This window comes from Molossus molossus, unplaced genomic scaffold (genome assembly GCF_014108415.1).
Source record: "Molossus molossus isolate mMolMol1 unplaced genomic scaffold, mMolMol1.p scaffold_m16_p_1, whole genome shotgun sequence".
Classification (NCBI taxonomy): Eukaryota; Metazoa; Chordata; class Mammalia; order Chiroptera; family Molossidae; genus Molossus; species Molossus molossus.
The window spans coordinates 119,124,721-119,151,920 of record NW_023425344.1 but is presented as its reverse complement, the minus strand read 5'-3'; the positions used below and the strand labels follow the sequence as shown (position 1 = coordinate 119,151,920).

General features: G+C 52.2%; 1 protein-coding gene across 1 annotated transcript in view; it reads left to right on the top strand.

Moving 5' to 3' along the window:
* The window catches only part of HCN4 (hyperpolarization activated cyclic nucleotide gated potassium channel 4), a 46,240-nt gene extending 19,637 nt beyond the window's left edge, over window positions 1-26,603 (top strand). The window contains exons 2-8 of the mRNA XM_036277247.1: window positions 6,427-6,850; window positions 16,478-16,639; window positions 18,618-18,836; window positions 22,477-22,623; window positions 22,724-22,964; window positions 23,259-23,423; window positions 23,517-26,603. Coding sequence (XP_036133140.1) covers window positions 6,427-6,850; window positions 16,478-16,639; window positions 18,618-18,836; window positions 22,477-22,623; window positions 22,724-22,964; window positions 23,259-23,423; window positions 23,517-24,973 — 2,815 coding nt within the window. The 3' untranslated portion in view covers window positions 24,974-26,603. The remainder of the gene's footprint in view (window positions 1-6,426; window positions 6,851-16,477; window positions 16,640-18,617; window positions 18,837-22,476; window positions 22,624-22,723; window positions 22,965-23,258; window positions 23,424-23,516) is intronic.
* The last annotated feature ends 597 nt before the right edge of the window (window positions 26,604-27,200 follow it).

The window sequence follows — 27,200 nt, the reverse complement described above, 5'->3', positions numbered from 1 at the left end:
TCAGATTAGTGCCTGGCAAATAATAAGTGCCCAACAAGTATTGTCACTATTCTCATCATCTCCATGATTACCTTGGGCAGTTCCCTGTGTGGGGCCTGGAAAACCAATGGAGAGAAAACCTCCCAGCTCCCGTTTCTTTTCTGACACAAAGACTCCTGGACCCGTAGGCTCTATGATTTGGGGAGGCTGGAAGGAGAATTAGGTGGTCCATGTGAAGGGACAGGGTGCGACAACTGCCGACATAACACAGCGTGGTTAGGCTATGTGACCCATATCATCCTTTGTGGAGGAGGAGGCAGTTGATTTGGGCCTTGGGTGAGGGAGGCGATCTCAAAAGATAGGTCATCAGGGGGCTGGAATGGTTCTCAGGAGGAATCAAGATGAAGATGGAGCCAGGAGTCAAGTGTCCAGCTTGCCACTATGAAGGAAGCAGGAGGGAGAAGAGGGAAGGGGGTCAGGGGATGCCAGACCAAGGAGCTCAAACTTTTTCTGTAGTCATTGGGGTTCAACCAAAAGGGTTCAAACAGGAGTGACATGATGATAATGTTGACTGGAAAGGTAACCCAGAGAGCATGTGAGTTGAGGAAAAAGTTGAGGCTGGAACCAGGTGGGCAGCAGGGGAAAGGATCTGGGTGAGGAGTGGGGAGGGACTGATCTAGGATAGAGCAGCTGGAAGAAAGAGGATGTCTTTTTTTGTCCATTAAAGATTCATCTAAAGTGCTACCTGTTCTAGAACTCTCCAAATTCTCACCAGTTCAGGAGCCATCATAGAAGACTCCAGGTAGGACTTGGTTATGGCTTGGGGGGCTTTCAGGGGTAGGTGGGAGAAAAGAGTAAGCAGCTGAGGATGGATTTGAGATTTAGAGCCCAGGTGATTGAAATGTTCTGCCATTCAGCTTTGGGGACGAAGAGGCTGAGTTCAGCCTTGGACTTGGATCCTCCAGGTAGCAGATCTTGGGCTAGGAGTGTCTGAGTGGGAACCATCTGCATAGAGGAGTGGGGTAAAAGATAGGACCCTGGGTGTACCATACCTAGGAGAAAGTGTGGGGACCCCGGCCTTCAGTCAGCTCCGCAGGGACACAGGTGTGTCTGGACAAGGCCCTGGAGCCTGCAGTGACCTAGGTGATCCAAAGCCAGAGCTCAGGTGTGCAGAGGCTCAACTGGTGAGAGTTTGGAGAGTTCTAGAACAGGTAGCACTTTAGATGAATCTTTAATGGACAAAAAAGACATTTCTTTCTTCCAGCCAATGGGATTCCCAATGGATAGCATTTGTGTCAAAATGTATGAAGTGGGTATACAAGAAAATATGCATGTGTGAAAATGAATGTGTGTATGAGGGCAAAAATTAACAGGAGTGCATATGAACAAAAATGCATTCCTGGGTGTGTTTGTGCACACAGCGTGGGCAAAAGTAGGTTTATAGTTTTCTCATGGAAAATAATACAATAATTAATAAATAATAATGCCAGAATTCCCCTGGCCAGTTTGACTCAGTGCTTAGAGTGTTGGCCCACAGACTGAAGGGTCGTGAGTTCAGTTCCTAATCAAGGGCATGTACCTGAATTGCAGGTTCGATCCCAGCCCCGGTTGGGGTCATGCAGGACACAACCAATCAATATGTCTCTCTCACACTGATGTTTCTCTCTCTCCCTCCCTCTATCCCTTCCACTCTTTCTAAAAATCAGTGGAAGAATATCCTCAGGTGAGGATTAACCAAAAATAATGGTAATAATAATTATAATAACAACAACAATGCCAGAATAAACTGTATTTCACGTCCTCACAACTAACCCTACTTTTACCCCACCTTGTGTGTGTGTGTGTGTGTGTGCGCGCGTGTGTGTGTGAGCATATGTGTTCAAAGGCAAGCATGGACACGTGGGGACAAGAGGAGGTTGAAGGAGGTCATTCCTGTTCTGGGACCCCCCCCCCTTCTGCCCTCATCCAGAGAAGCCTCCAGGGAAGGAGAGGGTCTTTGGTCTGGTCCTCGAGTCTCTGAGTTCAGAGTCAGGAGCCTCTTGTAATCTCCTCCCTTAGCTGCCTTGAGGCCATACCCTTGCTCTGAGATTAAACCATGAAATGTTTCAGGTATCAGTGTAAAAGGGCTATGGGGCTTTTTGCTGTCCCTTATTCCTTCTGCACATGGGACATGCTCCTGCAAAGCTGGCCTATAGGCCACGTCCTCCTGTGGAGAGGCCATCTGCCTGCCTAGGTGGACCTGCTGGTTTAGGTAGGAAGTAAGGTCCAGGATTAAGGGAGGAAGGGCCTGGGGTCACTGGGATTGAACCTGGGGTATGGCCTTTTACTGGCCAAGACTTCCTCTCAGCTTAGAGAACACTGCAGTGGGAGAAGATCATCTCTAATTCAGACATGTGCCAACTCCAGCATGTTTGAGTGTGGCTGTCCATTGCCTCTGCCAGAGCCTGACACCCACCACTGTGGTTGCATTCCTGAACTGTGGAATGTGTTCATGAATGATTTTAGGGGCAGTGTGGTGCTAGGGGAGCATGGGCATCTGGCTTGAAGCTTTGAAAATATTACCATTCCCTCCTTCGTGGACCTTAGTTTTCTGTTCTACAGGATGGCTGCAGCTGGGTCCAACTGATTGCTAATGACATATTGTTTTAATACTTGAAAGGTGTGCTACACACCACTACCCCCTTCCCCAGAAGGACCTCATATGACTCTGGCATCAGGAGGATGGAGCCTCTTGAAACTTATTTGCAACCCTCTCTTCTCTCTTGTCTCTGGGACAGGAGCTGCACCCGCTGTGGTAGGCCACCTACCCAGTAGATGCAAAGTTGCAAGAAAGGCTTGCCCACCTTCCTGAATCCCACTGAGGTGCCTAAAATCTCAAGAGATCAGACTCTGTAGTCCCATGGACCTCTCTGAATCTTGGGTCTGCCCTTCACTAGCTGTGTTGTCTTGGGGAGATGCTTACTTCTCTCTGAACTTCATTGTCATCATTTGTAAAATACAGATAATAGCAGCCACCTTAGTGCTGATGTGAGGATTCAGTGAAGGAATGCATGGAAAACACAAAGTAAGCACTCAATGTGAAGTGTTTGAGGGTCTTTAGGAATAAAGGCTTTCCATACACCAAGGAGTCCCCACTGAAAATCCCAAGGACATTAAGGCATCATTGAGATGCCTCTGGTCAGTAGGATTGGGGTAGAAGAGGTGCCAGGAAGCTGAGGATGCCAGTGGGGAGGCTGTTGCCAACTTCCCCTAGCTAGACCAGCATAGAGAAACTGTCTGGTGCGCTGGGAGCTGTCCGTGGTGCTGAGTACCTTTGTGTGTGTGTGTGTGTGTGTGTGTGTGTGTGTGTGTGTGTGTGTGTGTGTGTGTGTGTGTGTGTGTGTGTGCGTGCGCGCGTGTGCGCGCGCGTGCGTGCGCGCGCGCGCGCTTGGGCTGGACTTTGCTTTCAGAGACCTGTGCAACCATCTGGCAGAGTCTGTGAGGCCAAGGGCAGCTCCCAAAGTCCAACTTCTCACCTTCTCCTGAAGCACTTTCCAGCTTCAGCCTTCTGGGCCACCAGGAGCCCACTTTTCAGATGCCTGGGCTGCTGCCTGAGTAGAATCCTTATATCATTGCACAGCTTGTTTTCTGTATAAGCCTTGTCCTCTGACTGGACCATAAGCTCCCTGAGATCAAGGCATCTGTCTGCCTAAGTGAATCGGTTCTATCATCTTAATGTTCATGGAATATAACCACTGACTTCCACTGCTGACGCTTGCAGGACCATTATGAGTTTCCTTCCACCCCTACCCCCAGTAGATGCTTTGCTTTGGCTCTTCCGTTGGAAGATTAAATCTTTCTCCTCCCTAACCTTTTTTCTGTGAATTTGTTGACTTAATTATTCATTTAATAATATAGCTAGGCATAGGTCAGAGCATTTTACAAATATTAATTCTTATAATGATTCTGCTAGTAAGGTACTGTTATTATCCCCATTCAGTAGATGAGGAAACTGAGGCATTGATAGATTAAGTGACTTGCTAGTAAATGATGGAACCCAAGTTGGCTGGCTCTGAGAACCTGTGCATCTTTTCCCCTGCCATATTAGGCTGCCTTTTAAGCAGACCTGAGATGCTCCAGCACAGTGGTATGTTAGGAGGAGTGCTCCAGCATTCTGACCCCAGCCCAGATCAGGTACCAGAGATATTCTTTAGCATCTAGAAACTCATGATTGAGGCAATTAGTCGGAATGCAAGGAAATGGGTGTTTTTGTCTCATTTAATTTAGTTTTATAAGACCACTAAATGCAAACTTTTTTTCCTGTTAATTACTGTCTCGAATTTGGTCTGTAATTGAGAGACTAGAGCGGGGAGAGTGTAGAAACCCACTGGAATGGCAGGCCTGCCCGAGTCAACATTCACAGCCACTTGTGCAGCTCTGTTAATTTTAGAAACTCCTCCATCCTGGGTGTATTATTAGCTTTATATGCAGAGGACCACAGAACCCCCAGTGGCCTCTCTGTGCCACAGTATTTTGTTTTGTTTTGTTTTTCCCAAGAGATTAAATTAAAAGGGGTGATGGCCATGTGTAGATAGGGGTGTTTGCGCACTGTGTGTGAATGGGGATACCTGTGTGTGGCATTTAATAAATATCTGCAGCTGTCTTTGAATGATGTGCATGAGGCTGGGTAGAGAGTGTACACAGCTCAAGAACACCCCTTAGACACTGAAACCACTCTCCTGGGGCCCCCAAGTCACTAGCAGGATGTGCTGTGGTCTGTGCACTGCTGTGATGGCTGGAGTGTATTCTCAGGTCTTAGGTTGGGTTCTCCCAGATGGCATAGGTGGGTTGGGGCTAGAAAAAGGCTGGTGGGTTTTGGGGCAGAGAAGGAGCTGAAGTTCACCTCTTGTCACTAGTCTTAGGATGAGAAGCACTAATCTAGTGAGTCTCTAACTTGATGTCCTATCTTGAGACCCTGAAGGGCTTGACTTTCAAAGGAGCTGCCAAAAGCAGCCTTTCGAGATACCACCCTTCCCTGAGCTGTGTGATGTAGGGCAGCTGTCTGCCCACCTTCAGTGAAGCAGGCCCTGCCCTCTCCTTGACTCATAGCACCATTTGAGTCTGGTAAAGAAAACCACTTGCTGTCAAGTAATTTTCTTTTCAAACCTGGAACTCTTGGTGCAGGGTTGTGGTGGAGCCCTCTGGAGACTCAGGGAAAGCTTGTCTTCTTGTCTTTCACGTCCTTTCTCCTGCTTCCCTGCAACGGAGAATTAAAGATGCCTGAAAGGTTATTTCTCTTGGAGGAAGACATCCTTATTTCTGCCCTTATTTCTTTATTAATTAATAAAGATTAATATCTTTATCTGTCATCGTGTAACTGTCTAAATTAATAACATAGGAAAATAGCTCTGCAGTGCAAGTGGTTGGTCTTGAGGCCAGTCCTGGGGTGGCTGGTACTTGGTCTGGGTCCCAGGAATGATTGGTCATACCTTCTAGACAGGTCGGTGCCTGTCTGCACTGTCTGTACGGTGCAGAGGGACCCCTGCCAGGCCAGGTGGGAGAACTGAGAGTTGGCTCTTACCTGCTCACATTATTTAACCTCTCAGAGGCTTCGCCTCCCTCCTTCAGGAAGCACTTGCAGTTGCTCTGAGGGCTCAGGAGAAGTGATGCTGCAAGCCCCATCTGCTCTCACTCCATTTCATTGAGTGGTACCGCATTGGTTTTTGAAATTTCCCCATTAACGCTTCCTGCTGTTGAAGATATAACTAATCCCTCCCCACTCCATGATAGAATAAAAACCTCTGATGACCTGGCATTTTCTGACATTAGGGTATAGGCCAAAGGGTGCTCCCAGAAGCCAGATTAGATTTCTAGGACTGAGTCTTGAGACTCCATCCCTCACTGCACAATGGGGAAACTGAGACCCAGAGCAGGGAGGGTACCTGCCTGATGTCACACAGCAGCAGTGACAAAGCTGGGACTGGAGTCTGGGCCTCCCGCCTGCTGTGTGTCTGGACCTCCCCTGCTCTCCTGTCATGATCTGTGACATGCCTGCCTGCCGGCCTGTCCCAGCCCATCACTGCCCCTCAGGGAGGATGGAACAGCCTGGCCTGAGCCTGCGGTAGTTCTGGGTGAACTGCTTCTGCTGCTAAAACAGCCTTGCACTTCTCTCTGGATACCATCGTTTGCTTTGCTTTTCAGCCTGACGTCCACTGGGGCATGGCGATGTGGGTAGGAGGCCTAACGTCAGGGAGCTCATGCAGGGGCAGTCAGAGGGTTTCCTTACTGAAAGAAGAGCCTATTTCCCTGTCAGTGTCCACATCTTGCCTTGGTCCCCATGGGTCTGGTTCCTGCAGTGTCACAGAACCTCCCAAGTCTTCTCCTACACTTGCTCTCTCTCGAAGCTTCTCTCTTAGTCTGTGACTCATTTTATCCCTCCTGGCAACTGACCCCTTTGTCTCTGGGCAGATTCTACTGGGACCTGACGATGCTGCTGCTGATGGTGGGGAACCTGATCATCATCCCTGTGGGCATCACCTTCTTCAAGGATGAGAACACCACACCCTGGATTGTCTTCAATGTGGTATCAGACACATTCTTTCTCATCGACTTGGTCCTCAACTTCCGCACGGGGATTGTGGTAGAAGACAACACAGAGATCATCCTGGACCCACAGCGGATTAAGATGAAGTACCTCAAAAGCTGGTTTGTGGTGGATTTCATCTCCTCCATTCCCGTGGACTACATCTTCCTCATTGTGGAGACGCGCATCGACTCGGAGGTCTACAAGACAGCCCGAGCCCTGCGCATCGTCCGCTTTACCAAGATCCTCAGCCTTCTGCGCCTTCTGCGTCTCTCCCGCCTCATTCGGTACATTCACCAGTGGGAAGAGGTGAGTGCTCAGACCCAAACCTCTTGGGGGAAGGGTGTCTTCCCCCCAGGGGCAGTGAAGGGTCAGCAGGTAATCTTAGATAGTTGGATATGGGCTATCAGATTATAGCAGGCACACCTGCTCCAGGAGGACAGATATTAGTAATTTCTTGAATATCATGTGTTATATACTGTGCAAATCACTTTATAGGTAGTATTTCATTTAAATCTCTAACATCCATATAGGGTACCATAGAGGTATTTGCAGGTACCATTTTTTAATGAGGAAATTGAGAAACAGAAAGATTAAGGGGTTTATTAAGGTCACAGGCTCAGTAATTAGTGAACCTACACTGGTAACCACTGCACTATATTGTAGAGGTTGCAAACTCATAAAACTGTAGGAGCCAGACAGGGAATGTGAATGGTGAAAAGGGCCAGTTGGAAGGCATTAGGGGACGTGGTAGACTGGGGAAAACTGGAGAACACATCTTCTGTCTGTATCAGATAGTCTCTGCTCAACTCTAGCCACTTGTTGCCAAGTGGGAATGGGCCTAGGGTTGCTAGATCTACAGATTGAACATGAAAAGCATAAATCTGGGTTTTTGTGCAGATTTTGTTGGCAACTATCTTAGGTTGGGTTTTTCTGGGAGCAGACCCTGAGATGAAGATTTGTATGAAAGTGATTTTTTAGGGGGAAGTGTTTCCAGGAAGATATTGTAAAAGATTGAGGAAGAGAGAAAGGGAAAGGGAGGAAGCTAAGCAAGGGGAGATACCAAGCAAAGTTTCATGGAGGATGACTTGGGCCCTGTCTCATAGGGAGCTCTGGGGACAGTGTACACCATGCCTCAGAGGTGTTAGAATTTTTGTTGTTGTTGTTAATCCCCACCTGAGGTTTTCCAATTGACTTCTTTTTAGAGAGAGTGGAATGGAAGGAGGGAGAGAGAGATGGATGTGAGAGAGACACATCAATTGGTTGCCTCCTGCACATGCCACAGCTTGGGCCAGGGATCAAACCTGCAACCCGGGCACATGCCCTTGATTGGGAGTTGAACCCGTGACCCTTCAGTGCATGGGCCGATGCTCTAACCACTGAGCAACGTGGTCCAGGGCAGAGGTGTTAGAATTATTATATCCCCTTACTTGCCAACCATTGGTTGAGGGGCCGTCCCGCCCGCAGTGCTAGCAGGCAAAGTGGTTTCCAGCAGCCAGGCTTTAGGTAGTGAAAGCACTGAGAGCCTGGAGTTGCATATATACAAAAATCTATGAAGAGATCCTAGAGGCTCTGGGTGCACAGGCTACAGAAACTAAATAATAAATTGTAAAAAAAAAGTGAAAATGGGTAAGCCAGCACCATTCTGAACAAAACTTACTCATCGACAAGCTGAATGCAGTTGTCTAGGAGGTTGGGGTGGGGGGCAGAGGACTACCAGCTGCGGTTTGTAAATAGCAGGTGATCTTGCCAGGTGTTTTAGTTTGTGTCTGCCACCACTCAAGTTATATCTCTTGGCAGCAGCGGCAGGCAGGCCAGGTGTTGGGGTTGAGAAGTTTTCTGGGAGACAGCCCACCCAGGGGTCTGGGAAGCTTCTGCAGATGTGTGTTTCCCCCCTCAGCTCACTGCTGCTCTACTGCTCTCCTGGTCTCCAGGACCGCTGATTGACTTGATGGAAGCTCCCAGGCTCAGGATATGAAGCCACCAGCCCAGCAGCAGCCTGGCTAGCAGCATCCATGCTGACGGTTGGGGCACTGGCAAATTGAGGTCAGAGGTGTCATGAGCACCTGTGCCACAGAAGTGCCTACACCAGTCTGGCAGAATCACTCCAAAGCAGAAATTCTCTTTTGCTTTGAAATTTGCATTCTTTCTGCTGACTGTGAAGTGGCAATGACTTGTCCAAGGTCATGCAGCAGATATCGGGCAGAGCTAGATCAGAATCCACTTAGCACTCTTGGTTCCCAGCAGTGTGGCAGTCCCTGCCTGGCGCAGTGCAACGACTGAGGGCTTTGGAACCAGAATGACATATTGGAGACCTGAGTTAAAATGCTGGTTCCACACTGCCTAGTGACCTTGGTGCTATCTTGCCTCTTTGAGCCTCAGTTTCTTATCTGCAAAGTGGGTATAAGTAGTACCTTCCTCATTGGATAATTGTGAGGATTAAATGAGATGATGTTTGTAAAACCCTTTATGTGAAAGCCTGGTGCAAAGAACCATTTAATAAAGGCTCTCACCCTGGCCAGGTGGCTCAGTTGGTTGAAGCATCGCCCCGTTCACCAAAAAGGTTGTGGGTTTGATTCCCAGTCAGGGCACATACCTAGGTTGCAGGTTCAATCCCTGGTCAGGGCGCATGTGGGAGGCAGCCAATTAATATCTCTCTCTCTCTCTCTCTCTCTCTCTCTCTCTCTCTCTCTCTCCAATAAAAACATATTCTTGTATGAGGATTAAAAAAATAATAATAAACAAATAAAGGCTCTCCCCTTCCACTTGTACTTCTATAGGGCATTTCCTTTTCTCAAATGCTATTTACCCATTATTTCACTGATTCTTCACTCCTAGCTGGCTAGTCAAACAGGACAGTATTTATTACCCCATTTGTGAGGTGAGGAAACTGGATCAGAGGGTCAGCTGCCCCACTGGCAGGATTGTTGGCCTAGGCCTCCTGGCTCCAGGCTCCCACCCTCCTGTGCTCTCAGGCGACCTGAAGGAGGGTGACGTTGACTGTTGTTGGGGACAGCTTTTAGCTGGGATCAGGCAGGTCGGCAGCAGAGCGAGTCGAAGGGTGTAGGGTGAGGATTCTGTGTTATAGGTCAGGTCTGAGGTCGCTGGGGGACATCTAGGTGCAGAGGGAGGTTGGCATGTGGGTCTGAACCTAGGGCTGAGCAGGGGCAGTGGCTGCGGTGATGTGTTGGGATGGTAGAGGCCACCTTGAGTGACTGCAGGGGAAGGGTAGAGGTGTATTTACCAGAATGCCCTGACAGGCTTGTTTCTTAGTTTCTGTCCCAAGTGGAAATGCAGGACCATGTTGGCTCACTCAGTCCCTGAGAAACCTCAACCTTCTGTTTGTCTTGGACTCACCGCTAGACCGTCATCGAAAGCAGAGAAGTAGTCTCTCTCCTTCTCTGGCATCAGCTCATATCTCCAGGCCCACCCCCAGGCCTTCAGCCTTGTCCCCCCATAGGCCCAGGCCCTGGGGGCTATGGTATTTGGGGGAGTCGCAGAGCTGCCAGGGGCTAGTCAGGGTGGGCCCTGGGACAGGAGCTAAGTGCAGCTTTCACTGGACATCCTAGGAGCTTAGGCCAGGGCTCCTGTCCCCACTGCCCCTTGGGCCTGGCTGCCTTCTGGGTGATCCAGAACTGGTCAGACAGGCTCTGGCCCTGGACTTTCCTTAGGGTAGTCAGAGGCCCTAGAAGGCCTCAGATAGGGTTCTAAACTGGACGTTGCTATCCAATCTTGTGGGCAGGAAGAGAGATTTCAAGAGACCAGATGGATGACTCCCCACCCCTCCACACACACCCTTATCTTGGCTACCAGCTGGAGAGGAAATTGTTTTGCCTGGTTTCTACTACACACACTGCCCAGGCAAGGGCTCCCACAAGACCCCTGTGATTGAATTGGGGTTTCCCAGCTGGCCCAGGAACCCTTTTTTCAATCCTTCATGGCCTTTTCCAGCCCTTGGGTTTTTCTTAGCCTCAGTTTGGCTGGAGGCAGCAGTAGGGGGACCCTTTGAGGCCCCAGGTTTGCATGAGACCTGGGAGTGAGGTATTTAATAGAGAAAACTCTGCCCTGTTTCCTCCTCCAACTCCCTGTGAGAATCTCTTTCCTTCTTTGGGTCTCAGTTTCTCCAACTGTCAGCCATATTCTGGTGTTCTTGAAGGCTTCTTTTGGTGAGGATTACCTTCACAGATCCTGAGGACATTGTCACGGCCTGGGTAGGGGCTTAGGAGTCAGCCTCCCATGGAGAGGGAAAAGCTTGCCTGAGGCCCTTTGGTGAAGCTCCAAACATGCTGGACTCCTGAACTCAGCTTTAGCTGCCTCCCCTAGCCCAGCCCAGCCCCCAGTCAGAGAGTTCCCAAGCATTGGTGTTGTGAGTCAAGGTAGATAGGTCTCGGCAGGTGTAGGCTGCCATCTCAGAGGACTCCAGCTTCCGTTTCCATCCTAGGCAATCTAGGTCAGCATCCTCCCTCCCAGCCAAGCCTCTTCCCTCCCTCTGAGGTGAGAGCTTGTTATAGGCACCGAGGCTATTATTAGAAACCCTGGTTGCCCCCCCTTTGGATGTCTGCCTGAAGGGCCCAGAACCCCAGCGACCCATCCCGGAAATCTCTTCATTCCTTTGGCAACTTGGAGCGGTGGGAGGAGGGCTGGAGGCAGGAGGCCAGGCCCAGTGGCTGTGTGACCCGCTGTGAGCCTCCTCCCCCTGTGGGCCTCCCTCCACTGTGGGCCTCCTCCCCCTGTGGGCCTCCCTCCCCTGTGGGCCTCCTCCCCCTGTGGGCCTCCTCCCCCTGTGGGCCTCCTCCCCCTGTGGGCCTCAGTCTCCATCTCTCTCAAAATCAAGGGCTTGGGATGATACAGAGGGGTGGGCCTGGAGGGTGGGTCTGTCCCTCTCTTTGGGCCCCAGGAAGGGTCCCAGCATGGCACCTCAGTTCAGTTACCTCCAGGCTGTGACGGATACACTTGCAGCAGCCACTCCTTCAGGCCTGGGATTGCTGTCCTCCATGTGGCCACTGGCTCCTGAGATACAAGAAGTTTGTTCTTTCCTGAGAAGAAAACAAGTCCCAGGAGGGAACGCACCCAGGCCCCCAGAGGAGGCATGGCAGAAACTCAAACTGCAGTTTTGGTCTCTCTCCCAGACTGAGAAATAAACTCTTTGTTTTGAGGGCTAGGAAAGAGAGGGAAGGAAAGGAAACAACATGTGCTGAGTACCTGCTGTGTGCCAGCTGTGGACACCATGTCTCCTGACCCCGAGACAGCGCCAGGAGCTGGCCGTTACTGACAGATGAGGAAATTGAGGCTCCGAGCAGAGAAGGCATTAGCCCAAAGTGTAACTGTGGAACTGTCACTCTATCTTTGCACTGTGGTCAAGACACTACAGAAGGGAGTGGGAGTGGAGCCTCCCCCAAGTGCCATCAAGGGCACAGACAGTGGGCTTCCAGGCTGCTCATCCAGCAAGCTCTGTGGGGGCCTGAAAATGAAGGTACTCAGCCCCACAAGCAGAATCCATAATGAGGTATAAAGAGCAAGACATATATTTGCACAGCACAGCAGCCTTGCAGGTGGCCTGTGGCCCCAGCCTACATTGGGACATACAGGTGTTTAGCAACCTCTCTCAGCAACAACCAGCCTTGTTCTCAGCAACCACACCTGGGTCCTTACCATCTGGGGTACTCTCCTAGTCTGAATGGATGCCCCCCCCCCCACCAACTCTTGGCAGGAACCTCAGACTTTGCCATGTTGGTGTCTTTGGCTTTGTGATGTCTGAGAGCTATTGGAAGTACCCCCCACCCTCCCCCACCAGCCTCCCACCCCTCAGCCCAATACCAGGCACCACCCCAACATGCTCTCTGTCAGGGACATGCGTCGTGCCTGCCTGCAGAAAAAGGCACTTCTTTCTTCCAGCAAAGGCAAAGTCAGGTCCCCTGTGGGCTGTACCTGCCCAGAGTGGGGCTTTTTCAAGTCACTGTCTACACTGTGGTGGCCCTGATCACCATCATCCCCATCATTACCTTTGTCACTAAGCAATTCTCAGTTCCTGAGATCCTACCACGTGCTTTACCATATTCATTGCTGAGATTACAATAAAGGCAAAATTAGACAAGGACCTGATCTTGGAAGAAAATTTGTTACAAAGAAAAACAGCCCAGCCAGTGTGGCTCAGTGGTTGAGCATCAACCCCTGAACCAAGAGCTTGCCAGTTCAATTCCTGGTCAGGGCACATGCCCAGGTTGTGGACCAAATCCCCAGTGTGGGACATGCAGGAGGTGGGCAATCAATGTTCTCTCTCATCAATGTTTCTATCTCTCTCTCCTTCTTTCTTCCTCTTTCTCTAAAAATCAATAAAAAGTAAAAACAAAATTATTAAAAAAAGAAAAGAAAAACAGGTAATACAAAAAAAAAAAAAAAAAAAGACATTTAATAAAAACATGCCAACCTTGATACAGAGTATCAAGAGTGGTTTCACAGAGAAAAGCAGTTACTGTGGGCAGTGGCCATCTGAGACGCGTCTTTTAGCTCCTATATAGTATCCAGTTCAGGCTGTTATAGCAAAATACCACAGAGAAGGGAGTCTTAAACAAGAAACATTTATTTCTCACAGTTCTGGAAGCTGGAGGGGTGAGATCAGGGTGCCAGTGTGGTTGGGTTCTGGGAAGCGTCTGCTTCCTTGTTTGTAGATCATCTCTGTGTGTCTCCTCCTATAAGGGCACTAATCCCATTCATGGGGGCTCCACCCTCATGGTCTAATCACCTCTCAAAGGCCCCACCTCCTAATACTATCATTATGATTAGGACTTCATCACATGAATTTTGGGGCAACATAAACATTCATTCCATAGCAGCTGGGAAATGAAGGAAATTAATAATAATGATCTTACCCATGTATGCGTCCAGGTCATCGAGCATTTTCTTAGCCACCTTGTGGAGTTGTAGGCAGATATCTAGCTTCTCTTAGTTAAGGGAGGCTGAGATGGGGTAGGAAGTGAGGGCAGGTGCTGGCCATCTCTGAAACTGGTTGGTCCCACAGTATCACTGTCTTTCCTCATGGTTGAGCCCATGTCACTGGGGTAGTTGATGGCATTCCAGTCAACTAAGACCTTGAGAGGCTAATGACTTGACCAAGGTCATAGAGCTATTGTGTTCACCTAAGTGCTAAAGAGGCATAAGTGGCGTATTCCTTCAATGAGAGCTTAGTACTAGTACTCAGGAGCTTCTGTGAGATTGAGGAGAGAGGCTGAGGGAGCCTCTGCGGTTCAGGATCCAAGCCCTGGGGCACTGCCAGCAGCAGAGGGTTGGCCAGAGACACCAGCATCATGCTTGGGTATACTTTGCATCCCAGACACAGGCCCCAGTCCCTACTGAGCTCTGGCTACTGTCCCAAACTGCCCTGCCTGATCTCCAGTGCCCACCACTCCTTACACTGAGATGTGTCAACTTAGCCAGGAACTGGCCCATCACAGCCCTGGGCTGGTTCCTGAGCCCCAGTGGGGCTGGATTGCAGGTCACAGTGCTCTGTCTGTAGTAGAGGTGGGGAACCTTCTTTCTGCCAAGGGCCAGTTTGATATTTGTAATATCATTTGGGGGCCATACAAAAGTATCAACATAAAAACTAGCCTGCTATATTTGGTCAGGCTGTTTGGTGAGGCGTGTGGTGTTAGTTGGTGTTGATTTTGCGGGCCTTATACGTTCCATGGGCCAGACGTTCCCCACCCCTGGTGGCATCACACTGTGCACTGGCTGATTGAGGCCAGACGCCGAAGAGTCCCACCTGGCCCTGGATCCAGCTTGCCATTTGAATCTGGCCATATAGCCCGGGCACTTTGGGTTTAAGTTGTTTTATCTGCAAAATGGAACTACTGAAAACCACCATTCTCTCACTGAGCCAGTCTGATTGATAATCTGCAACCAGCCCTAGTTCAGATCTGCCTCTGTTGCCACTACGACTGTGGGCAAGTCCTCTGTTTCTCTGGGCCTTGGTGTAAGAGGAGTTAACAGTATGTTCAGCAAAGTTTGTTGTGAGTTTAAGTGAGATGATGACTGTGGGACCTCACACCCACCTTCGGGTGTGATGTTATTGTCCCTTTGTCACTGGGCCATGGAGGGTGATGGGACAAGTTGGAGCTGCCAGCCTCCAAGGTCCATTTCATCCTGAAGACTTCACAGCATTTCTGCTGCAGTGTCCAGAGTCCTGCTACTAAGGGGGGCCACAGGAGGGTGTGCCCCTGTGGGTGATGGAAAAATAGTATTCATCTTCGGTTGTTCAGACCAAACCTAGGCCTAGGCTAAGTCCACATTTCAGAAGAGGAAACTGAGGTCACTAGTATCAGAATATCCTGCCACCAGCTACAGGGCTAGAAGACCACTAGACAGGGGTTGAAATATCTAGGATCTGTTTCTTTGGGCCTCAGTTTCCCTATATGAAATGAGCTTAAACTAGTTCTTAAACTTACAGGCACTTGACAACCTACTTTTGGCCCGAAGACCTCCCTCTAGGCAAGTTGCTCTGCCTGGGAATAGTGTGGAAGGGCCAGGACCTGGAGTGAGGCCACACTCCACAGTCTCAGGCTGGAGGCAAGGGCAGGACTTCCAGAGACCCCCCTCCAGACTTTCTTCCTTCTCTCCAGCCCTCACTGTCTGGTCACCATGTGCTCCCTGCTGAAGCTGGATCAAGAGGCAGCACTGGGGGAAGGGAGGTGGGGTATGAATGCTGGGATGTGCCCACCCTTGGCCCTGCCCAACCTCTTGTTTGGAGCCACAGGGCTAAAGATGGATGGGTGGCAGTGGGCTGGGGTGGAGAGTACTGAACTTTACTAACCTGTACAGGAGAGTTTTACTACTAATACCCATTAACTACTCATAAAGATTACTTTTTATAAAAAAATTTTTTTTATTGATTTTAGAGAGAGAGGAAGGGAGAGGAAGGGGGAGAGAGAGAGAAACTTCGATGAGAGAGAACATCGACTGGCCGCCTCCTGCATGCCCCCCACAGGGGATCGGGCCCACAACCTGGGCATGTGCCCTGACCAGGAATTGAACTGAGGACCTCTTGGTGCATGGGTTGACCTGCAACCACTGAGCTACACCTGCCGGGCATAAAGATTAATTATTAATAACAACTTATCAATAATGGTTTGCAATTTATTGAACACTTCTACACCCAATACTAAGCACTTTATAAGTATAATTTAATTCTTTAGATAGCCCACTCAGGTAAGAATTTTTATTGCCATTTTCCAGATGAGGAAACATGATCAAAAAGGTTCATGGACTTTTTGAAGGTTGCACAGTTGGGAATTGAGTAGGAAGTAGGCCTGAGATCCAAGTCTGTGAACTTGGAGCCTGTGTCCCGGCGGCTCTCTTACAGTTTCATGGCTGCCTTAGGCAGAGCCCACTGTCCCTGGGGGAGCCCTAAGGGTCCAGTGACTGATTTGGGGAAATACCATGCCCCTATCATGAGGCTGGTCCTCTGAAGAGCCTCAGGCTGGCTGTCTCTTCTCCCTGTTGTCTCTGCCTAGATGAGCTGATACAGCAATTTCTCTGCCTACTTCAGGGCTGTAGGGGCTCCAGGTGCTGTCCTCCCTCCAGGTCTGTGAACCCCAGGCTCTCTCCTTCTCCTCCCAGTGTGTTTGGTTTGGTCTATAGGCAAACCCCCAGGGCCCTGGGATAGGAGAAGCCACTCTGAAAGATGTGAGAAACCCTGGACGGCTGGACTTCCCATGGGAGGACCCACACACACACCTGCACAGGTCCCAGGAGGCGTCCCTCTGCAGTCAGCATTCTGCTTCTCCTAGGCCCCGACTGATGCCTTCCCACTCTAGCCTGGACCCGAACTGAGCTGGGCCCCTGCCATGCGTGCAGAGCAGTGCTGCTGGGTCTGACTGGGAGGGGGTGTCCCCCTCCTGGTCACTCACCTTTCTGGGCCAATGTCTTCACCTCTGCCGACAGATCTTCCACATGACCTATGACCTGGCCAGCGCTGTGGTTCGCATCGTGAACCTCATCGGCATGATGCTCCTGCTCTGCCACTGGGATGGCTGCTTGCAGTTCCTGGTCCCCATGCTGCAGGACTTCCCCGACGACTGCTGGGTGTCCATCAACAACATGGTGGTGAGCACCCACCCGGACCCTGGGTGCAGGCAGAGGGGGCCAATGAGGTACAGAGGGGCAGAGCAGGTTCACAGCTTGGAACTCCTCACTGCAGTTGGGAGCCTGGATATTTGGACCTGATTTCACCCAGGGGAACTAAGACCTGGGGTCCTTGGAATATTTCAGGTGTGGCAGAGCTGGGATGGTGGCTCCTGCCCGCCTGCCTCTGTTCTCCAGAGGCAGACCAACCTTTAAAAGCCCAAGAAAAGAGAACCCTGTGAGGGCACTGTTGGAGGCAGGCATAGACTCTCAGATCACACACGGTGGCTACTTTCTGCACCAGCAGTACAGCTGGACTGTCCCCCTGTCCCTGTCACTCCCTCTTCCCCACCCCATGTACACACATGCTGGTCACATGTAGGGTGCTGAGTGGGGAAGGCCGATCAGATTGAGCCTGATCCCTTCTAGACCTGCGGGTGGGGGAGAGAAGCTGGAATTGAGGCTAGGGCAGCCATAGGGCAGAGCCCCAGTGCCCCCGCGGACAGGGTGGGCTCCAGGAGGGATGGAGGACCCCCTGGAACTGTGAACCTCTTTCTGAGTCTGGGAACCCCAGGTTCCCCTCCTCTTCCTCCCAGTCAGTTTGGTTTGGTCTGTAGGCAGATTCCCAGGGCCCTAGGATAGGAGAAGCCAGCTTTGAAAGAAGTAAGAGACCCCAAGGCATCTTTCAGCATCAAGTAGGCCTGTACAAAACAGCCTTTTGATGAGCTCAATGTAAATGAACCAGCCATATGGATTAAATTTCCGAGTCCCTAGGGGCTGAGCAGTAAGGGTCGAAACCCTGACTAGAGGCAGCTGGGGGTCTTCCCTGTCCCCCCAGCACTCAGGCCTCCTCCACCCCTGGAGATCAGCCACCCCTTCCCCCGAGATGTCCCACCCTGGTTTGGACTGAGCTCTGCCCTGTCCAGTATGGTCTCAGTGACCTTGAACATGGCATGCCGTCCCTGTGCCTTCCTTCAGGTGCTGGGAGCAGCCTGGTGACCCTGGAAGGCTCTGGGCAGGGGTTCTGTGTGTCATGCAGTAGGTCGGGTTCCACATCATTGCTCACACATTCATTGTGTGGACAGAGAGGCACTGGGGAGGTGGCCAGCACTGTGGTTCATCTGGTGGCCCCCTCATCTGGGACAGTTCCCTCCATGTGAGGGTGACAGGCCCACACATGCACTAAATTCAGGAGATCACCCTTCTGAGTCCAGTGCTCCCACACTGAGGCTTCCTTGAGACACCAACTAGCTTTGGAGACAAAAATAGCCAGTTGCCTCTCTCCCTCCCTGCACCCCTAAGCATTGTGTGTTCCAGATAATCCATCTTTTGTGGGGGGAAGATAACTGGTGGCCACAGCCCTGGACAGAGGCAGCAGGCAGGCAGGAAGCAAGCATGCTCAGTTTTAGATGTTGCTCACCCAAAATGAGGACAGTGTTGTTGGCTTAGTCTGAGAGCTCGTCCCCCCAGGGGAAGCATATCTGCTTTTATAATTGAGGTCAGTGGGGAAATGGGCTTTACTTGGCAGTAGTTTGGGGTGGGGGGATGGAACTATTTTAGCAAGCAGAGGACAGCGAGTGGCTCAGTTTGAAACCTTTTGCTGCTCAAGAGGCCCAGGCTGCCCTGTGGGGGCTGAGAGATCAGATGGGGGGCGTCACTGCCTCCTATCCCTTTGCTGGAGCTTCCCGCCAATCTGTCACCCACTGCAAGAGACGGGCCTAAGTGAGTAGTTCACTCATTCACACAGGTTGCCACTGTGGGCCTCCTGGCCCCTCTTCACGGTTTTCAGCCACCAGCAAGGTGGAGGCCCTGGGCTCAACAGCTGGGGAAGAGGTTGGTGGTGGGGGAAGGGGGGTAGTGGGACTTTTCTAGGTGCTGGTGAGAAGGCCTGTCCTCTCACTGGGGTAAGCCTTCACTGCCACCCCACCACATGTCTGCCTACCTGTGCACCTGTCCACAGAACAACTCCTGGGGAAAGCAGTATTCCTACGCCCTGTTCAAGGCCATGAGCCACATGCTGTGCATCGGGTATGGACGGCAGGCACCCGTGGGCATGTCCGACGTCTGGCTCACCATGCTTAGCATGATTGTGGGCGCCACCTGCTACGCCATGTTCATCGGCCACGCTACTGCCCTCATTCAGTCCCTGGACTCCTCCCGACGCCAGTACCAGGAGAAGGTAGGGCAGAAAGCTGTGGGCCACCCTGGGCTGTCTCAGGAGAACCCGCAGTAGGTCCCCCAGGGAGCAGTCTCCAGCCAGTGGGTCTCCACCAGTCCCCCATGTGCCCAGCCTGCCACTATCATCTGGCTTCAGCTGCTATCTTTTCTGTTGCAGTCTCTTTTTCTTTCTTTTAAAAAATTTTCTAAAATAAACAGAAGTCCCACATTGTTCATGGGTACTGAATCCATATCTCAGCCCAGTGAATCTGGGTTCACCAATGCCCTCTGTGTGGCTAAAGCCAGTAGATCCTTTTGGGTCCGCATCTTGCTTGGAGTCTCAGGGCATTTCATTGGACAGTTATCATCCCCTTCTTGGCTTTGCACTCGGTGTCTGTAACGGCACACTTAGCTCTCCTCCTCCTCACAGTCCAGTCCTCCTGGCTCCTTGGCTGCTTGTCTTTTCAGTCATCATATATTGAGCCCCTGGTGGTTTGGGCTTAGCTGTCTGCTTTTCTGTCTCTCCTGTCTTCCTGGGTGCTACTGGTTCACCACCCTCATCCTCATGCTCCATGTCCACCTCTAGGCAGTGGGTCCAAATGTTAATATGAACCCCCTCCTCTTTCCTCAGCCCCAGACTGTTTGATGCCTCCTTGGACACCTCAGTCTCATCTTGTCTAAATTAAGAACACTCTTCCTTGCCTTCTCTGCTTCAGACCTCCACTCTTGCCCATCCTGTTACTAGACACAGTAGCACAGATGTCCAGGCCAGAAAGTAGGAGCCATCCTTGATGTCTCTTAGTCATTAATGCCTCCCTCCCTTCCCGCCATCCCAGCTGGATCACTGCAGCATCTTCTTGAGCAAATGGCTGTACTGGAGTGAGCAGGGCTGCCTAGGTTCTAAGCCCAGCTTCCCCACTGACGAGCTCCCGGTCGGGCATGGGCATGTGGCATCAGCTCTCTAAGTCCCATTTGCTTGTCTGTAAAATGGGGACAATGCGAGGGCCTACATCATGGCGTTTGTGAGGCATATCCCTACTGAGTAAGCCATGCAGTATTTGTCAGCTAAGTGAGCTTCCGTCTGCTCCTTCCATGTCATTCTCCAGGCAGCGGACAGCAGTGGCATTTAAAAAATACAGACCTGATCATATCACTGCTTAGAGCCTTTTTGTTACCCCTAGATGCAGATGAACTTCGAGTGTGTTTTCTCAGCCTGGCACATAAGGGCCCTTCCCTTCTCATGTTCAGAACATGCCATGAGCTCTGTAGCCCCCTATTCCAGCCTTGCCAGACCTCCTTGCATGTTCCCTCCTGGCTCGGTGCCTGGGCACAGATGCTAGCCCGGAACTCTCTCTCTTCACCTGACCCCTTCTCCACATCTCAGCCTAAATGTCACCTCCTTGGTGAAGCCTTTCATGACCTGGTCAGCCCCTGCTCATCATGTGACCCAGTGGTACCCTCAAATTCTCCTCCATCACACTTCACATTTCTGTCATCATTTAATTAATTATATGTAGCCAATTGTTTACTATCCATCTTTCCTATCCAGGCCATGGCTCCGTGGATAGGCCAGGGCCCATGGATTCCCAGTGTCCAGCACATAGTAGGGCTCAGTATGTATGATTAACTGACTGACTGCCTGCCTCGGGTGCTGTCCCCTGATTAGCTGACTGAGAGATGGTAACCTAAGTCCCATGACACCAAGAGGAAAGCCCAGGGCAGGGTGGGGAGGTCATTTTGAGAAGGCAGAGGAGCGAGGAAGTAGAAGAAAATTCTAGGCCAGTGATTATGATGAGCATGAGCAAAGGTATGTAGATGGGTGGTAAAGAAATCAGCCTGATTAGAACAAAAGGTTCTGGCTTAGGAGTGAGGGACGAGGGAAGGGAAGGAGAGAAGAGTCAGGTTATAAAGGCCAGGGCTCCTGGAGCCAGGTGAGGGATCCATGTAAGCCAGCATCAGGGACCAGGCTGTGACCAGGTTGGGGCCCAGCCTGTGAGCAGGACCGGGGCTCAGTGTGCGAGCAGGGTTGGGGCTCAGCGTGTGAGCAGGACCAGGGCTCAGTGTGTGAGCAGGGTTGGGGCTCAGCATGTGAGCAGGACTGGGGCTCAGCGTGTGAGCAGGACTGGGGCTCAGTGTGTGAGCAGGGTTGGGGCTCAGCGTGTGAGCAGGACTGGGGCTTAGTGTGTGAGCAGGGTTGGGGCTCAGCATGTGAGCAGGACCAGGGCTCAGTGTGTGAGCAGGGTTGGGGCTCAGCGTGTGAGCAGGGTTGGGGCTCAGTGTGTGAGCAGGGTTGGGGCTCAGCATGTGAGCAGGACCGGGGCTCAGTGTGTGAGCAGGGTTGGGGCTCAGCGTGTGAGCAGGACTGGGGCTCAGCATAAGACCAGGGTTGGGGCTCAGTGGGTGAGCAGAATGGAGGCTCAGTCTAAGACCATGATTAGGGATAGTTCAGAGAAGGCATCAGGGTCTACTGTCTAGTAGAGTCAAGTTGCTTGTGGCTTTTCATCGAGAGTTGTCTTTATTTCATCCTTTAGCTAATAGCTCTTTAATATATAATTCATCTATAAATCTCTCTTAAACATTACCTCCCCTGTGTCTTCACTACTGTCTCTCACCTGGATCACTTTCACAATCTTTTAACTTTGGCCCTGCCTCCCACTCGAGTTGATTCTCCATGTGTGGGAAATTTTCTAATATACAGCTCTGTTCTGGCTGCCCCTGTCCCCATGGCCAACTAGAAAGTCACTGTCTCCTATAGGTGGGCACAGCTTAGAGCAGACGGAGGCCAGGTGGGCTGGAAGAGAGATAAGAATCGTCATCTCCAGGCCCCCGCAAGCCCGCAGTGCGTCAGCAGCGCCGTGTCCCCGCCTCTTTGCCACACTGATCCATGAGAACAGGCTGCCTATTCTGATTGTTCCTGGGGTACAGGGATTTCCCTTGCATCCCAGTCTGGGGAAAATCCATTCTTGCCCAATCAGTGTCTCTGGTCCCTAGCCATGCTCCTGATCCCTACTTTCCACCCACAATCCAGAGCCGGCTGGAACAGCACCCCCAGGGTGGACAGGCTCAGCGGTGTCTATTCTAAACGTGTTTAAGGTTCCTGCTCTACCCGGCCCCTTCCCTGGCCTGGAGTTGCTTTTCAACAAAGTGCCTTAGCCTCAGCCTGGGCCACACTGGAATACATGTCACATGATGGCTGACCTCCTGGCCTCAGCCTGCAGCATGTAACCCATGGCAGCCCGTTCTGCTGCTCTGCCGGGGTGTTTCCATGGTGGGAAGGGCTCCTTCCATCAGTGACGCCTCTCTGGTCCACAGTGTAACAGAAAAGACAGATATTTAGAGGACACTTTATTGACTTCCTGGTCACTTGGCCTCTTGTACTGGGCTGTAGACAGTCCTTGTTGTCCCTGGCTGTCTCCATAGTATTGAGCACTATGAAGCTCCTCCTCCACCCCAGTACTGGCAGTCAGGGCCATTGTTTGGGACATGGTGTGACCACAACCACACTGAGGACCCAAACTCAAGGAGCTAAGGTCATCCAAGTGGGCCCACAGGGTCAACGCCAACTCTGGTCACTGGCAGGGCCCAGGTCGGGTGGTGCCAGCCAGGGCAGTGGGGCTGGCCGGCCAAGAGGTGATGGCCTCTCCCTCTGTCCCCGGACTTAGTACAAGCAGGTGGAGCAGTACATGTCCTTCCACAAGCTCCCACCCGACACTCGGCAGCGCATCCATGACTACTACGAGCACCGCTACCAGGGAAAGATGTTCGACGAGGAGAGCATCCTGGGCGAGCTCAGTGAGCCTCTGCGGGAGGTGAGCTGGGTGGGCGCTGGGCAGGGAAGGAGCTCGTCGTTTCTGCCACGACTCCACTCACCTCCTCCCTCTTCCCCAACCCACCTTGTCTGGGGAGCAGGAGATCATCAACTTTAACTGCCGGAAGCTGGTGGCCTCCATGCCACTGTTTGCCAATGCAGACCCTAATTTCGTGACATCCATGCTGACTAAGCTGCGCTTTGAGGTGTTCCAGCCAGGCGACTACATCATCCGCGAAGGCACCATCGGCAAGAAGATGTACTTTATCCAGCACGGTGTGGTCAGCGTGCTCACCAAAGGCAACAAGGAGACCAAGCTGGCAGATGGCTCCTACTTTGGAGGTAAGGCAGCCATAGGGCCCTGAGGGGACAGGGGAGTGTGCTGGAAAGACACCGAGGGAAATATTTTGGGCCCTTCATGGCCACTGCCTGGAGATGGGTGTCTGTGAGCCCAGTCTAGGGGGATGGCCCCAGAGATGGTAAAGATAACCTACCACCCATTTGGTGCAGGAGGAGGTGGCATGGGATGGGGGACTTGTGAATGTATGTGTCCAGTAAGCATACTAGGTAGTGGGGACTTAGGTCAGGGGGGGTGGAGGCCCTTTGGAAGCCTCCCTGACCCCTGCTGTCCGGCAGAGATCTGTCTGCTGACGCGGGGCCGGCGCACGGCCAGTGTGAGGGCCGACACCTACTGCCGCCTATACTCACTGAGTGTGGACAACTTCAATGAGGTGCTGGAGGAGTACCCCATGATGAGGCGGGCCTTTGAGACTGTGGCGCTGGACCGCCTGGACCGCATTGGTGAGGGGACTGGGCAAGAGGGCGGAGGGGAGGTGGGCCAGGCTCCTTGTCGCCTGCTGTGGCCTGAGCCCCTGCTCTCCTCCTGTGGCCCAGGCAAGAAGAACTCCATCCTCCTCCACAAAGTCCAGCATGACCTCAACTCAGGTGTCTTCAACTACCAGGAGAATGAGATCATCCAGCAGATTGTGCAGCATGACCGGGAGATGGCTCACTGTGCGCACCGTGTCCAGGCAGCCACCTCTGCCACCCCAACGCCCACGCCTGTCATCTGGACTCCACTGATCCAGGCACCGCTCCAGGCCGCTGCTGCCACCACCTCTGTGGCCATAGCTCTCACTCACCACCCACGCCTGCCCGCTGCCGTCTTCCGCCCTCCCCCAGGCCCCAAGCTCAGCAGCCTTGGGCCGGGGCAGACACCCAGGCATCTAAAGCGCCTGCAGTCTCTGATCCCTTCTGCTCTGGGCTCTGCCTCGCCCACTAGCAGCCCATCCCAGGTGGACACACCATCTTCCTCCTCCTTCCACATCCAACAGCTGGCTGGATTCTCTGCCCCCGCTGGACTGAGCCCTCTTCTGCCTTCGTCCAGGTCTTCCCCACCTTTAAGGGCCTATGACTCCTCTCCAGCTCCCACACTGTCCGCCAACACAGCTTCCACCACCATAGCCGGGTTTGGCCACTTCCACAAAGCGCTAGGCGGCTCCTTGTCCTCATCCGACTCGCCCCTGCTCACCCCACTACAGCCAGGTGCCCACTCCCCACAGGCTAACCAGCCGGTGCTCCCGCTGCCAGGGGCTCAGGGAGGCCTGGGACTCCTGGAGCAGTTCCTGCCACCCCCACCCTCCTCCAGGTCCCCATCGTCCAGCCCAGGGCAGCTCGGCCAGCCTCCCGGGGAGTTGTCCCCAGGTCTGGCTGCTGGCCCACCAAGTACACCAGAGACACCTTCACGGCAGCCTGAGCGGCTGTCAATGGCAGGGGCCTCTGGGGGTGCTTCTCCTATAGCCTTTACCCCCCGAGGAGGTCTCAGCCCCCCTGGCCAAAGCCCAGGCCCCCCAAGAACTTTCCCAAGTGCCCCACCCCGAGCTTCTGGCTCTCATGGTTCCTTGCTCCTGCCACCTGTATCCAGCCCCCCCCCACCCCAGGTTCCCCAGCGCCGGGGCACACCACCCCTCACCCCAGGCCGCCTCACCCAGGACCTCAAGCTCATCTCAGCCTCTCAGCCGGCCCTACCCCAGGACGGGGTGCAGACTCTCCATAGAGCCTCCCCGCACTCTTCTGGGGAATCTGTGGCTGCCTTCCCGCTCCTCCCCAGAGCTGGGGGTTGCAGCGGGGGCAGTGGTGGCCTCGGTCCCCCTGGGAGGCCCTGTAGTGCCATCCCAGGCCAGCATGTCACTCTGCCTCAGAAGACATCCTCAGGTTCTTTGCCACCTCCACTTTCTTTGTTTGGGTCAAGAGCCACCTCTTCTGGGGGGCCCCCTCTGACTGCTGCGCCCCAGAGGGAACCTGGGGCCAGGTCTGAGCCAGTACGATCCAAACTGCCATCCAATCTGTGAGCTGGGGCTCTTCCCTCTCTTTTCTCTCTTCTTTTTTCTCCTTTCTTCCTTCAGGTTTAACTGTGATTTAGGAGATATACCAATAACAATAATAATTACCATTTTTTTAAAAAAAACTCTCACCAGAAAAACAAAAGACAGCAGAAAATAACCAGGTATTCTTAGAGCTATAGATTTTTGGTCACTTGCTTTTATAGACTATTTTAATACTCAGCACTAGAGGGAGGGGGGTGGGGGGCAGGCAAGGCCCAAATGCAAAAGCCAGAGGAACGCTGGGGGGGTTGCTGGGGCTTGGCAGGGGTGAGGGGCTACCCATGTTTGGGGTTCTTAGAGCAGACCTGTCATGTATTTGTTCTAGGGCAACAGCCACCACCAGCCCCTTAGCTGTGAACTTGGTGTCTCACTCTGCTGAGGGTCATGGAGGGGCTGCCCTTGGGTGTATTACTGGGGAGCCTCAATCACCTGAATCCTTGGATTAAAATGGGGCCAGGGTCCTGAGAATTTTGCATTATTTTGTACTGCAAACTTAGCAAGAAATGTATATGTATATGTATGTAAGATATGTATATGTACAATCTATGTAAGCACTCTGTAGAGCCATGTAGCTAGCCACTCACATGTGTGCACACATATGTGCAATCTAGTTTAACCCCATGTTGCCAGGACACCCAGGCCACCTTACATCAGCAGCCCACCGTAGCCCTCAGGCTGGGCACCATAAGGTCTGGGGGAAGTATTCTTCCTCAGGGAAGAGCACCCCAAGACCTCTCAGCAGGCCTCCTGTCTCCCCATCTCGGGTTTCATAGCCAATCCTAGCCTGACCTCTCACCACGTGGGAGCAGAGGACTCTGAGCTGTGCCCTCCTGCTGGTCCTCAAGCACATCCTGTCTCCTCTGTGGCCCTGGGTTCCCTGTCAGGACAGTGGGAGGTGCGGGAACTTCCAGTTGAGTCTGCTCTGTGCCAAGCACTGGCTCAGCACTTTACACACAACTCCTTCGGTTTCACAAAGACCATGACTCACCGTGTTTCACAGATGAGGAAACTGAGTTGGGGTGATTTTTCCAGAATCATGTAATTAGGAGTGGCAGAACTGGGACTGATCTGAGATTCGAATTCATGCCTGTCTGAAGCTGAAACCTAGGTTCTTTCCATTAAAAACTGTTGAGAGGGGCTGTTAGTCTTCAAACATGGTGCAGAGGGAAGAGACCAGATTTGGGAGACAATCAGACCTGGTTCAAATCCCAGCCCTGTTTTAGCTGTGTGATCTTGGGCTAGTTATCCGACCTTTCTGAGTCTGTTACTTTATATGTAAACTAGAAATAATTATGATGCCGCCTCACAAGGACAAATGAGGACCAGAAGAGAAAAGCGGTGTATGTGAAATGCCCATCCCAGTGCCTGGCACATACCATAGTAGGTGCTCAATAAGTCAGGTTTCTTCTGCCCCTCCTCACACCCAGTACATTGCTCCAGCAAGCCATGGTGAGAGCCCAGGGAGCTTAGGCTGAGGGCTCCAGGACTACGATCTCCGCACATAGGAGGTGGCTGGGCTTCCCGAGGGGCCTAGGGAAGGTATGTGGCCGGGGTAGGCTTCAGACAGGACTTGAGATGTGGGAAGAGTTAGAGGAAGGTGGGAAGGAGGGAATGAAGGAAAGGGGAAGGGAAGGGAGGAAGTAGGAAGGTGGGGTGGGATGCAGTGATCAGTGGGGACATGATGAAGGTAGGTGTGCATTTGGAGTTGGGGACTTTCGGAGGAGATCCCAAAGCCAGGTGGTTAGAGGGAAGGCCTTGGATGGTAGGCTACGCAGCGAATGGCCCTGGTTCTGCAGGAGGTAGGAGCCAGAAGGTCTGGAGTGGGAGTCAGAATGCAGCTCAGATTAGACCAGCTCTTTAGGCATAATCCTCCTTCCCAACAAGATTCTGCCCAGGGCCAACCTCGGTGCTCTGCCCCCTTCCTATTGGGTACGAGAAGGTTTGGCTACCAAGTCCTGAATAATGAGGAGGGCTGATCCCATCTTATCCATCCAGAGCTCTCCTCCATACTCCAAGCTAGAGTGTTGGCAAGATCAAGCTTCGTCCTGGGATGTGGGACAGGCCACTTTATCCAGGGGTGGGCCACCAGGGGTGGTAGGCAGTCATCCAGGAGAGAAGGAAGTGAGCATCCTGGGGTCTTGGAGAGAGATGATGAGCTGCCTGGCCTTGGTTTTTACTGGGCAGAAGACCCCTC